At 35.2% G+C, this 13629-nt stretch overlaps 2 protein-coding genes across 4 annotated transcripts; one reads left to right on the plus strand and one right to left on the minus strand.

Annotated features, from left to right (window-relative positions):
- Positions 1–2636: 2636 nt before the first annotated feature.
- On the plus strand, positions 2637–3383 carry LOC110893018. The gene has a single exon (XM_022140142.1). It carries the CDS (start codon positions 2637–2639, stop codon positions 3381–3383), a length of 747 nt encoding a protein of 248 aa, XP_021995834.1.
- Positions 3384–3859: 476 nt separating this feature from the next.
- Positions 3860–5551, minus strand: LOC110896792. 3 transcript variants are annotated; one of them, XM_035981088.1, is made up of 3 exons: positions 5206–5487; positions 4265–4326; positions 3860–4191 (listed from the first exon to the last, which is right to left on the minus strand). In XM_035981088.1, exons 1-3 carry the CDS (start codon positions 5275–5277, stop codon positions 4011–4013), a joined length of 315 nt encoding a protein of 104 aa, XP_035836981.1. In that variant the 5' UTR covers positions 5278–5487; the 3' UTR covers positions 3860–4010. The 3 variants fall into 3 exon arrangements, with proteins under 3 accessions (XP_035836981.1, XP_021999601.1, XP_021999602.1); XM_022143909.2 differs by having other exon boundaries at positions 3860–4326; positions 5206–5551; XM_022143910.2 differs by lacking the exon at positions 4265–4326 and having other exon boundaries at positions 5206–5480.
- Between the last annotated feature and the right edge of the window lie 8078 nt (positions 5552–13629).

Here is a 13629-nt window from a genome sequence, read left to right on the forward strand (position 1 = left end):
CAAACTTAAAAACCCATTTGTGAAACCAAATGAAAATCTCAACCGGTCATAGTAGCAACTTGAAATTATGATGTTTACAAAAGCACAATTAATTTAAGACAGATCAAAATACATTTTTTTTTTGCAATTACATAAATATAAAAATGATTACACACCCCTAAATATAAATTTTTGGGAGTATTAACACATTGCTATAATAGAACGTTGGTCGGTTGATGGATCAGATGCGGTCTTTTCGGTTTGATGTTGTGCTACAACTAAATAAACAACCTCTAGTATGACGCTGGTAAGAGCAAAGGAAGCACCCGCCCCGAAAATACCAGGCTTTGCGACGTTGCAGTTGTAATAACTTTGAAAATTGTCTCGATATTCATACGTGTTGCCTTGATTTTTGATCATCAATAAACCAACTACATAAAAGCTTATCGCCACGAACCATGCCACCCTAAATGAACTCAATTAGGTCGGATATCATGAACAGATTTACAGTTTACACACCAGTGTTTAGAAACGGGCTGGTCGGATCAGCTGGACCGGTAAGCAGACCGGGTGGTCAAATCTGATTTAAGTTTTTCTGTTTTTTTTTCCTTTCAAAATCTCATTTACTAATTTATTTACTACTTTAGACTCCGTATTTTATTTTATTTAAAGCTTATTTATTTATTAATAATGCAAATCCACACATATATATACATTAGTTCCATTTTCTATTTTAAATTAGTTTTATATTTATATTTTTAAATTATGTTTGTAATGTCATCCTGTTTTTAAAACCGGTTAATCGATCACTGAATCAGTAATGTTATTTGACGGCCGGACTGGTTATGAAAACATTAATTTACTCACAAATTTTAGAAAAATCATTTGGACTTTATCTTTTATGCGGATAAATTAATGAACAAAAATAATTTCAATAGTCAGTAATTATTTTCAAAATGGAATCATCCTTAAAGATAAAGAGAAAGTTACCATGACAAATAACGAGAGAGTTGAACCGTGGAAGACTGGCTTCGAACTCCGGGGCAATAAACACGAAAGCCTAAAAGTGCGACAATTGCAACGACTACAAGAGCTGCGGGGCCTGAATGGCTGGGATATGCGCATCCTATCCCGTATATGTCCTTATAGGGCTGTAAACGAACCGAACGAACACGAACAAGGCTATGTTCGTGTTCGTTCGTTAAGGAAATTAACATGTTCGCGAACTGTTCACGAACGCATATCGAACATAAGTTTATGTTCGTGTTCGTTCGTTAAGGAAATTCAATTGTTCACGAACAGTTCGTGAACACCGGTCTCGAACACAAACAACGCAAGCAAATAAAAATGAACGGAAACGAACATTTACTTTGAAAATAAAAAAAATGAAAACATTGTTATACTTAAACATTGGATATAAGTAGTTAAACACAACTATCAAATGATAAATCAAAACACAAGAAGTCAGCCACACCACAAAACCAAAACGATGAATAAATTTTAACTAACTTAGATATAATTATCCCAAAAAATGTCTTAGAATGTCCAAATTTTAGCTAACTTAGAAAAAAATAGGGTTTCAAGTTTTTAATATGTTTAGATAAAATGTTTATTATTTATTATTTTTTAATATAATCAAACGAACATATTACCGAACGTTCACGAACGTAGTCGAGCGAACGAGACCTGTGTTTGTGTTCGTTCGCTAAGCTAACCAAATGAAATTTTTTGTTCGTGTTCGTTCGTTAAACTAATCGAACGAACATAAACGAACTTCCCGCCGAACGGTTCACGAACTGTTCGCTGAACGTTCGGTTCGTTTACAGCCCTATGTCGTCCTTAACCTCATCAAGCTGCTTGTAAGTTTATGCATATATAATAATCATTACCTGTATGCTGTATGCATATGTGTATGTGTCTGTGTGTGCGCGCACATGCATTTTGTGTGTGCTTGTTTGATGTGTTTGACCTGAAGCTTTGTCGCTTCGGCAGCAAAGCCAAGAGCAGCTGATAACAAGCCGATGGTTGCAACAGCGGCATTGGGTTTAACTCTCGAACTTTGTTGATCATGGACATCCATGCTTATACTTTTAGATCTTGAGTGAAAGACGACGTTTTACATGTAATTATTTGTGCATATAAATACATGTGTTTCATCTAGTTAATGATGTTTGTTTTGTCCCTCTATCTACGGATTGTAGTGTTTGATATCATTGATAAATGAGTAAATCCATATGTTTCTTGTTATTTTCTTGGAGTACACAAAACATGTCAAAGAAGCAAAAGAAGACATCTATTTATTACAAAAAAACTTCCAAAGTATATGAAAATACCTGATATAAGGGTACACGGGGTGGAAGCGGTAAAGGGTGCGGCGAACCCCTTTACCGTGCGGGGAACACCGCCGCCGTTGATGTTTACCGCGGGTGGTTAAGGGACGCTTAGATCCATGTGTTGACCGTTGAATTTTTGAACGTTTGGGATGGCTATATAGCCGTTTATATGAACGTTGGCTTTTATTAAAAAAAAATTAATTTACAATTTTACACTATATAAACCCAATCCAAATCACAATTTATCTCAAACAATTCATACCAAATTCCCACTATCCCATTTTATCATTTCTCCAAAACCAATCTCTACCCCTATTACTTAAAATGGCGGACGAAATACCATTGTTTTTTCCACTCGATAGTAATGACGACGAGTTAGCTTCAACTGATAGTACCATAATTTTTTTTTCCAAAATCTCATCGAGCAAGCCGAACTACAAGACGCGGGCACATCTATCAAAAAAACGATATGTTCGTCGTGATCATGAGAGTGGCCACGAAACCCTTATGGCGGATTATTTTGTCGAGGACCCGAAATACAACGATGATATTTTTCGTCATAGGTTCCGTATGTCAAAACGTTTGTTTTTAAAAATTGTGAGTGAAGTGGAAGCGAATAACCCGTGGTTTGAAGAGGGCGTGAGTGCGAGAATGAATAAGGGTTTTACACCGTTGCAAAAGCTTACATCGGCGATTAAGCAACTTGCAACCGGTAACCCTCTAGACGAGAACGACGAGTATTTACATATGGCCGAAAGGACTTCCCGCGAGTGTCTAGAATATTTTTGCCAAACGGTATGTAAAATATACGCTCCCGAGTTCTTACGTAGACCAACAAGCTACGACATGGCGCTTTTGTACCAAACTCATGAGAAGAAAAATCATCTTCGTGGTATGGTCGGTAGTCTTGATTGCACCCATTTCGTTTGGAGAATGTGTCCCACACAGTTTCAGGACCAATATATGAGTGGAGATCACCAATACCCGACAATTATGTGGGTGTTTGGGATTCCTTATTTTACCAACTTATTAACTTATTCATTTCTTGAAAAGGTAAAAAAGGACTTTTAGAGTGTTTGGGATTGTATGTGATGTGAGGTAAGAAGTTAATAAGTTAGAAATTCTGACTTATTAACTTTTCAAAGAAGTTGAAAAGGAGTTTTCAAAAGGAAAGCCAAACATGCCCTATGCTCGAATCGTTTCGACTTGTACCGTTTACACCTGTACTGTTTCTACCCAAACCAGGGGTGGTGGGTGCCGGGGTGTTGGATTCCAATTCATTTGACAACCATATACATCAAAAATAGAGTTGAGATTCCAATTCCAATAATTTCCTTTAACTTCCAAATCAAATTTCTTCAATTTCTAATTCCTATACAAATTCCAATTTCAAAACAATTCGCAAAGCAAACGCACACTAGTGACGAGTTAAAGATAAAACACTCATATTATAACCTGATTGAAACACACTTAAAACTGTTTCAACAATTTAGTTAACTTTGCTCAATGTGTCGGCCCATTATTTCTAACCCAATAGGCCCATGAAAATCTCAACGGGTCATAGTTGCAACTTGTTTACAAAAGCACAATTAATTTAAGACGGATCATAATACATTTTTTTTGCAATTACATAATTATAAAATTGATTACACACCAGCATCGGTCAAAAACACCCCTAAATATAGATTTTTGGGAATATTAACACATTGCTATAATAGAACGTTGGTCGGTTGATGGATCAGATGCAGTCTTTTCAGTTTGATGTTGTGCTACAACTACGGTTGATGGATCAGATGCGGTCTTTTCGGTTTGATGTTGTGCTACAACTAAATAAACAACCTCTAGTACGATGCTAGTAAGAGCAAAGGAAGCACCCGCCCTGAAAATACCAGGCTTTAGAACGTTGCAGTTGTAATAACTTTGAAAATTGTCTCGATATTCATACTTGTCACCTTGATTTTTGATCATCAATAAACCAACTACATAAAAGCTCATCGCCACAAACCATGCCACCCTAAATGAACTCATAATCAGGTCGAATATCATCAACTGATTTACAATTTACACACCAGTGTTCAGGGTTGGCTCAACCATTCTGGTGGCCTAAAGCGAATATAAAACGAGATGCCTTTTAAAAAAAAAAAACACTATTTAAGAAAACCCCTACTTACCCGGGCTTGGAACTGACAAAATAAACTAAAAGGTTTATTGTTGGCGAAGTTAATTTATTTTTTTTTATATTTTTATATATATTTTTTTTTTTGTATGTACAAAGATAAGTATAGCCCAACCCAAATATCACACATATATATTTTTTTAAAGTTGGATACCCTATTTTGGATGCCTAAAGCAGTAAAGCCCAAGGCTCAAAATACTTGGGCTTGAGCCGGCCCTGCCAGTGTTCAGAAACACAGTGGTCGGATCAGCTGGACCAGTAACCGGACAGGTGGTCAAATCTGAATTAAGTTTTTCCTTTTTTTTTCTTTCAAAATCTTATTTACTAATTTATTATTTACTACTTTAGACTCCGTATTCCATTTTATTTTATTTGTTAATAATACAAATCCACACATATATACACATTAGTTTCATCTTCTATTATAAATTAGTTTTATATTTATATTTTTAAATTTTTGTCAATAATATCATCCTGTTTTTAAATCCGGTTAATCAATCACTGAACCAGTAACGTTATTTGAGGGCCGGACTAGTTATAAAAACATTAATTTACTCACAAGTCCCTTTTTGGTTCTAACTTTTAGAATAGACCAAAGTTTAGAAAAATCATATGGACTTTATCTTTTATGCGGATAAATTAATGAACAAAATTTATTTGGATAGTCAGTAATTATTTTCAAAATGGAATCATCCTTAAAGATAAAGAGAAAGTTACCATGACAAATAACGAGAGAGTTGAACCGCGGAAGACGGGCTTCGAACTCCGGGGCAGTGCCGGCTTGAGCATAATCCAATTAAAGCTAGGGCTTTAGGCCCCATAATTTTAAGGGCCTCCAGATTTACATACTGACTATTATCTGTTTGTATAAGTAAATACATTTTCAATCAAATAATATATGTTTCTAGAAAAATAGGGAAGAAAATTCTAAAACAAGAGAGGACACATGATAACTTTGTGAGTTCCTCTGTTTTTTTTTTGGTCGACACAAATAACCAGAAAAAGAAATGAAAGAAGATGACGGGAGAGAGATGAATACTATGAATTTACTTTCTTATCCCTAAACCTAAAAGTGATAATGCGTCTACTACTAATAATAAAACTATTAAAAGAATGAGTCAACTACTTTTGTCATTTATATATATATTTTATTGTTTCATATGTATGTACCAAATTTAATTTAAAGTTCACTTACATTATTTTTTTTATCTTAATAACGGGACAAGAAATATTAAGGATTGACATATTTTGTGTTGATACGCTATTTAAATAAGAGGGTTTATTAAAAAAATACTCTCTAAAGTAACATATATAAAGGCCTCAAATTTTCATGATCGCTTTAGGCCTCGAGAAACGTTGAGCCGGCCTTGCTCCGGGGCAATAAACACGAAAGCTCAAAAGTGCGACAATTGCAACGACTACAAGAGCCGGTGCCTGAATGGCTGGGATATGCGCATCCTATCCCGTATATGTCCTCAACCTCATCAAGCTGCATGTGTATTCAAGCATGTATAATCATTACATATATGCATATGTGTATGTGTGTGTGCGCGCACATGTATTTTGTGTGTGATTGTTTGATGTGTTTGACCTGGAGCTTTGTCGCTTCGGCAACAAAGCCAAGAGCAGCTGATATCAAGCCGATGGTTGCAACAGCGACATTGGGTTTAACTCTCGAACTTTGTTGATCATGGACATCCATGCTTATACTTTTAAAGGGTTATTAAAATCTTGAGTGAAAGACGAAGTTTTACATGTAATGCATATAAATACATGTGTTTCATCTAGTTAATGATGTTTGTTTTGTCCCTCTATGTACGGATTGTAGTTTTTGATATCATTGATAAAATGAGTAAATCCATATGTTTCTTGTTATTTTCTTGAAGTTTACAAAAACATGTCATAGAAGCAAAAGAAGACATCTATTTACGACAAAAAACTTCCAAAGTATATGAAAATACCCGATATAAGGGTACACGGGGTGGAAGCGGTAAAGGGTGCGGCGAATCCCTTTACCGTGCGGGGAACACCGCCGCCGTTGATGTTTACCGTGGGTGGTTGAGGGATTTCGGCAAGGCCGGCTCAACGTTTTTTGAGAGCTAAAATACGATAAAACTTTGAGGCCCTTTTGAATTAAGTGCTCAACTATAAAAGTATAAAAGAGCTTCTAACAAAATAGATAAAATCAAGTGTTCAAGCTATCCTAGTATCAAAGAGGGGCTGTTATTTATTTTATTGAAATTCAAAACAAAGAAATGAATTTTGAATTTTGAGACTACAAAGCAAACTCAACAACAGGAGTTTTTGTTGGTTTCCATGCTCAATCTAGTTGTTATAGCTTGTAAACCCAAATACGAAAGCATTAGCACAATTTCTAATATATATAATCTAATATGTAAGATGAAATGAGGGCCTTGAAAAAAGAGGTGTCCCTAAGCCAGTCTTCACTTAAATAGAGCTAGAGGCGGCCATTGGAATTGGAACAAAGATACAGCACATTCAATATTTGAATTGCTAAGAAAAATATAATAATTATTCATATTGTTAGAGACAAAATGCACAACAAGTGCCAGTAAATAACTAGATAATCAGAGTCATTTACTACATTCACACTAGAATTGAGAAGTTTGCAAGCTATTGTGACGACTTTCATGATATATAAAATTTTACCAATGATTTTCACAAATTTATTAAAATACACAAACCAAAATCTATTTTGTTACTAATTAGTTTCTTTTATAAATTCCTTTCTATCTAAAATTATTAGTTATTAGACATGTTAACATAAACACAAGAAACACTTTATTTGGATAAATAGAAAATATATATTTTCCTTAAAACACATAAAAATAAGTTTACCTTATTGTTACTTTTAAAAATATTAATTAAAGAATCTATACTTAGTAGAATTATGCTAGTTAAATTTAAATTAGATAATAATATTGACTAGCAGTTTAAACATGGTAATACTTTACACATAGTTAAGTTGAGACACATTAACCAAATATTCATTATAACATTTTGACCTAATGATTACAATAGAAATACCTTAATGGTTTATTATTAAAACGATATAAACCATTAAACTCGTCTATAAAACAAAAAATTGATTTATCTGAAACCATTAAATTCATTTTCTAAAACCGAATAAAACAGACAATTGATTTATTTGAAACCACAAAACCATTAAATTCATTTTCTAAAACTGAAAATTTATATATTCACATTTGTGTATATATAGGTGAGTTTGTTAACTGTTTTCATCATCAATTAAGTATCAAACACCAAACCACAACCCTATGGAGTCTATCATCAAACACATTTATTTACTTACCTTTATTTCCTTTATGTGTATTGGTATACTAACATTATTCTTAATTCTAATGTTTTGATCATGTATGTTCAGTAATATATTGTGTATAATTCTATAGATGTCTACGGTCAAGATTTCAACCTCGCCATCCGTCAAGAGCCAAGGCGTGCACCAGGCGAGTGGACGTGACACTTGAAAACACAAGCCCGTGCGTCATTCTAGAAGTAAACTTAGATTGTAAAGGATTCCAGTCCCATGTAGAAATTGATCCTAACGTCATTGTAAAAGAGGGTGATGTGTGCATCGTTAACAATCATCAGCGGATAAATCCTGGAGAAAGCCTTCATTTCATCTATGCATGGGAAACCCAATTTCCTTTCAAATTGTTGAAGCAGTCCGTAGCTTGTTCATGAATAATTTGTCGTTGTATAATCCACTCTCATGAGGCCTAAAATCAATAAACAAGAGAAGAGTAAATTAGTTTCAATATGTATATGATATTCTGTTAAGTGAAAACTTATATATCATGAGTTAAGGACAAAATGCTTGTCTAAAATATCTTTTATGTGATGATAGGCGCATGAACTTAAAAAAAAACACAATTACTGCAACTTGAGATTGAATCATACAATCATTAAACAAACTGCATAAAGTAACATCTAACATTTCTTCCTTCTTAGCATAATGTGAAACAACAAAAGCATGTCTACGAATAACATAAATAATCAAATGCATGGTACATTTACCATATGCGGGTACTATATGAAAATAATACCGTGAGTAGTTATTTCCCAAAACCTTACCAAAGCTTCTAAAACACCCTTGTAAACATTCTTCATTTGTATCCCATGCTATCCGATGGATAAGGATTTTGCAGCATTTTCTGTACCCTAGAATCGCAAACAATCAGCCATGTAAATTTCAATACATCCATAAACTAGTGATCACATGTTCCAATCAAAACATGTATCATAATTATTCAAGGAATTGGTACAAAGATAGAGCACATTCAGTATTTGAATTGCTAAGAAAAATATAACCATTATCCATGTTCTCAGAGACACCATCAAATAAGTAGATAATCAGAGTCATTTACTACACTCACACTAGAATGGAGAAATTTACAAGCTATTGTGACGAATTTCATGATATATAAAATTTTACCAATGATTTTCACAAATTTATTAAAATACACAAACAAAAATCTATTTTGTTACTAATTAGTTTCTTTTATAAATTCCTTTCTATCTAAAATTATTAGTTATTAGATATGTCAACATAAACATAAGAAGCACTCTGTTTGGATAAATAGAAAATATATATTTTCCTTAAAACACATAGAATTATGTTTAGCTCATTGTTACTTTTAAAAATATTAATAAAAGAATCTATACTTAGTAGAATTATCCTAGTTAAATTTAAATTATTTAAGAATATTGACTAACAGTTTAAACATGGTAATACTTTACACATAGTTAAGTTGTGACATATTAACCAAACATTTATTATAACATTTCGACCTAATGACTACAATAGAAATACCATAACAGTTTATTATCGAAACTATATAATACATTAAAATCGTCTATAAAACAGAAAATTGATTTATTTGAAACCATTAAATTCATTTTCTAAAACCGAATAAAACTGACAATTGATTTATTTGAAACCACAAAACCATTAAATTCATTTTCTAAGACTGAAAGTTTATATATTTACATTTGTGTATATAAATTAAGTATCAAACACCAAACTACAACCCTATGGAGTCTATCATCAAACACATTTATTTCCTTACCTTAATTTCCTTTATGTGTATTGGTATACTAACATTATTCTTAATTCGAATGTTTTTATCATGTATGTTCATTAATATATTGTGTGTAATCCTATAGATGTCTACGGTCAAGATTTCAACCTCGCCATCCGTTAAGAGCCAAGGCGTGCACCAGGAGAGTGGGACGTGACACTTGAAAACACAAGCCCTTGCGTCATTCTAGAAGCATACTTAGATTGTAAAGGATTATAGTCCCACGTAGAAATTGATCCTAAAGTCATTGTAAAAGAGGGTGATGTGTGCATTGATGCGTGTGTAGTGTAATATATTTTTGATGTATATTTTAAGCCCTTTTTACACTTTTAGCCAAGTTTTAAATTTATAAAACACGATATTTATTAACACTAAACACACATATGGGCAAGTGCACCCATCGTGGACGTAGTATAGTGTTGAGTTTGGATCCCCGCCATCCAATACCTATGGGAATTGAAGGAGATCCTACTAAATTTGACCCAGGTCCCTTGCAGGACCTCTAAACGCTGAACAAGGGCAAGACCCTTACCAAACCGTTCCCTTAACCCCCGACCAGGTAGCCAACATACCTCCATAGACCGTGGAGATATGAATGGTGAAAATCTTTTATTTTATATAGACAGTAAAATAATGCCAAGACACCACGGACAAACGATAAGGAAGAATCACCTTCAACATAAGCAACTAGTTATTAAAGTCATTAATACAAAACCAAATAAAAAGTGCAAAAGATTAAAAATAAAATGTATTATATTAAACACTTGTCTTCACCAAGTGATGTAAGAGACTTAGGCAAACATGGCCTTGATAGTCAAGAACTCTTACGATCAATCTCGGATCCCGAGACGACTCACACACTCTATGATGGACAGTGGATGATGGTGGTGGATGATGGTGTTATGGTGGTGGTGGGTGGTGGATGAAGTGTGAGAGAGGTGGTGTGCCAAGGGATGAGTTTCAATAAAGCCAAGCACTCCTATTTATAGGCTGAACAGAAGCCTAGGCACGGCCCTGTGTCCGCTGGGCACGGCCCCGTGCCTGTTTGACAGTCTCTCTCTTCATTAATTGTAATTCGCAATTACAATTAATGCACCTGCAGTACTTTCGCCACGCCCCCGTGTTCGCTGGGCACGGCCCCGTGGTGGGCAATAGAAGCTTCTATAAGTTTGTCTTTTCTGCTGCTTCTTAGGCACGGCCCCGTGCTGGCTGCGCACGGGGCGTGTTCAGTCTTCTGTCTTCTCTGTTTTGCTTGGGAGGATGCTGTCGAGGGGTCGGGCAATCCACTTATGTTCCTTTTCTTGTATTTATGTTAGATTTAGCTGCCTTTTTGCTTCTATTGTTAATTTGAGCTCATTTAATCCTGAAAATACAAAAGGAAGACAAAAACACTCTTTTTCCAACATTAGTACTTAAAAAGGGTTAGTTTTATGCCTTTTTTGATGTAATTTATATGTTGCATTTTACACACATCAAATACCCCCACACTTGAATTTTTGCTTGTCCTCAAGCAAAACTCTTTAATATGTGGCTTACACTCCCAAATGGAATGGGTAGAAGAGAAGGTTTTGGCTTGTCATAGAGTGTCGGGAATCCAAGATCCTTATTGGGTTTTATTTTTATGTATTTACAGTCCTATTCGTTATGATTTATTTAGAACGTTTCATAAGAGAAATTACTTATTTGGGCATAGCATGCCTTTTTAAATTTCCATTTATATACAAGTTCACATACCTCACGGGGGAAATCACTCACACTCGGCCGAAGGTGTATTTTTAGTGAATCACTCGAGAGCGGCATGAAACTTATTCCTACCATAGGCTTGCCAAGCAATCAATCCTCCTCCTTTTTAACTTTTTACCTTTATAAATATCAAGAGGACTTTTTGGGTAAAGGCTTGGGCTAAAGGTGGGTAGTTGGGTTAGTGGTTAGTAGAAAAGGGCGAAAAGTGTAAAAAGCGTCGGTTTTCGTAAAACATTTTGTTTTAGTGACTTTTTATTCTCAATGAAGTATTTCTTCAAATAAGCTTTTTAGGAGCTTTGTTTGTTTATTTCTAACTTCATTGTAAAATTCTCTCTCTCTCTCTCTTTTTTTTTTTTAGTCACACGAAAACCGAGCTTGTTACTAAAATAAAGGGAAAAACAATAAAAAGGGTTTTTGGTGAGTAAAAAGGGTTTTGGGTTAAGAAATGAAAAGGTTTAGGCTCAAAGGGGTTAACTAGAGGGAGGTCTTTTTTTTTTTGGGTAGGTGAAAAGAAAAATAAAAATAATGGTTTTGAAAGAAAAAAGGGTTAGTCCTAATGCCTCCATCATTTACTTACTTAGGTTTAAGTTGGTAAGGACCGGGAATGAATTGTTGTGGCAAGTTCTAGAGTCGTAAGAACCAAGCGGCTATTCACACAAGAAACGAAAAATGAGCATTTAGCGTAAAGATGTATATTTGTATGCTCAATAAAGGCTCAAAACTCACTTTTTGTGGGAATGGGTTTTTCTATGTGATCAAGTATATATAATCGAATTTTAACTAAACTTGTCATGCCGTTTCATAATTTTCTTATGTTAGTTCTTTTTATCACGACGCTATCGGTTGTAAATTTGTAAAAATATAACCTTGTTAGTCTTAGAATTCCCAACTTAAACTTTAGAAAAGTAAAAAAAAAAAAAATGAAAATTTTTGAAAAAAATTGGGGTGATTAGCGGTTCCAATAGAGTTTTGTGTAAGGCTTATTATTAGGACTTGCAAAATTCAAGGTTTTAGCATCCCCCCATACTTAAATTACACATTGTCCTCAATGTGTCCCAAAAATAAATTTTTTAGGTTGATTGAACGTGTAACATGGTGTTAAAAGCAAAAATTTATGTTACTGGCAGCCTGGACACGGCCTCGTGGGCACGGCCCCGTGTTCAGGTGCCAGTAACGATAATTAAAGAAAAGAAACAGAAGCCTGGACACGGGGGCGTGTCTGGTGAACACGGCCCGTGTCCAGTTACCTGAATTGGGCATTTTCCTGCAGGGTGTTCAGCACGGGGTCGTGTGAGCTGGGCACGGCCCGTGCTGTACCTACTGTAATGGAGAAATTGATGTCGGATGGCCTTGTTCTTGTGCATAGGGCCATGTTTCTCATTTCCCTTATCATCCTTTACCACCATGAGTGTGTTTTATTTATTACGAACCATTCAAACCTTAAAACCATCATTCCATTAAAACCATAGAGAGATACATAATATTCCTAAAACAAAATAAAAAAAACTTAACTAATTAGGTCAGGAGGTACACGAGGTTATCATAAGGAGTTCTACTTTTCAAGAAAATTTCGAGAATAGTTTCCCGATGTAGTAGGACTTTCGGCCGACGGTTTTCTCCCCTAGATGTTGCTAAAGCCATTCTTCTATCTCCCTCGGAAGGAAGAAGGCAGCTTCATTTTCCTCAGCAACTTGTGGAGGAGGGGGAACACTCACCAGGACTCCTTGCACTACCCTTTGCGGAGGCTCAGGGTGCATGGCGTACCATTCGGCCGGTATGATGACTTCGGGCACCATGTTCCACGCCCTTTGGGTTATTATAGTTACCAAAGGCGGGGAGGCGAGAAGGTTTAACCTCTGGTGCAAGAGGTTTACCTCTCGGAGACATCCCTCCAGTCCCACCGTTAGATGGTTGATACGGCCGACCAATGCTTCTTCCACTCCCGTCATTTCATCAATAGCCTCCCTTAGGGCGTAAACATAGTTTACAAGAGAGTCTTCCGCCGTCGATGATCTCCTCCCTTGTCGGTTGTTCCTTGAAGATGTTCCACTTGTTCTGCTTGCCATTTCTGGGAAATAAACCGAAGAAAACTAAATTTTTACGAAACAGAACCTCGGACACGGCCCCGTGCTTGCTGAGCACGGCCCCGTGTCCACTTGTCTGCAGGATTTTAGGCTAAGGAGTCTTGGAGTTTTAAATTATTTTTATGATTTTCAGCTGGGTTTTAAGCACAGATAATTTAAAATAAAGTTATACAACTAACTTTAAACAAGAA

The sequence above is a fragment of the Helianthus annuus genome, chromosome 12 (assembly GCF_002127325.2).
Source record: "Helianthus annuus cultivar XRQ/B chromosome 12, HanXRQr2.0-SUNRISE, whole genome shotgun sequence".
Classification (NCBI taxonomy): domain Eukaryota; kingdom Viridiplantae; phylum Streptophyta; class Magnoliopsida; order Asterales; family Asteraceae; genus Helianthus; species Helianthus annuus.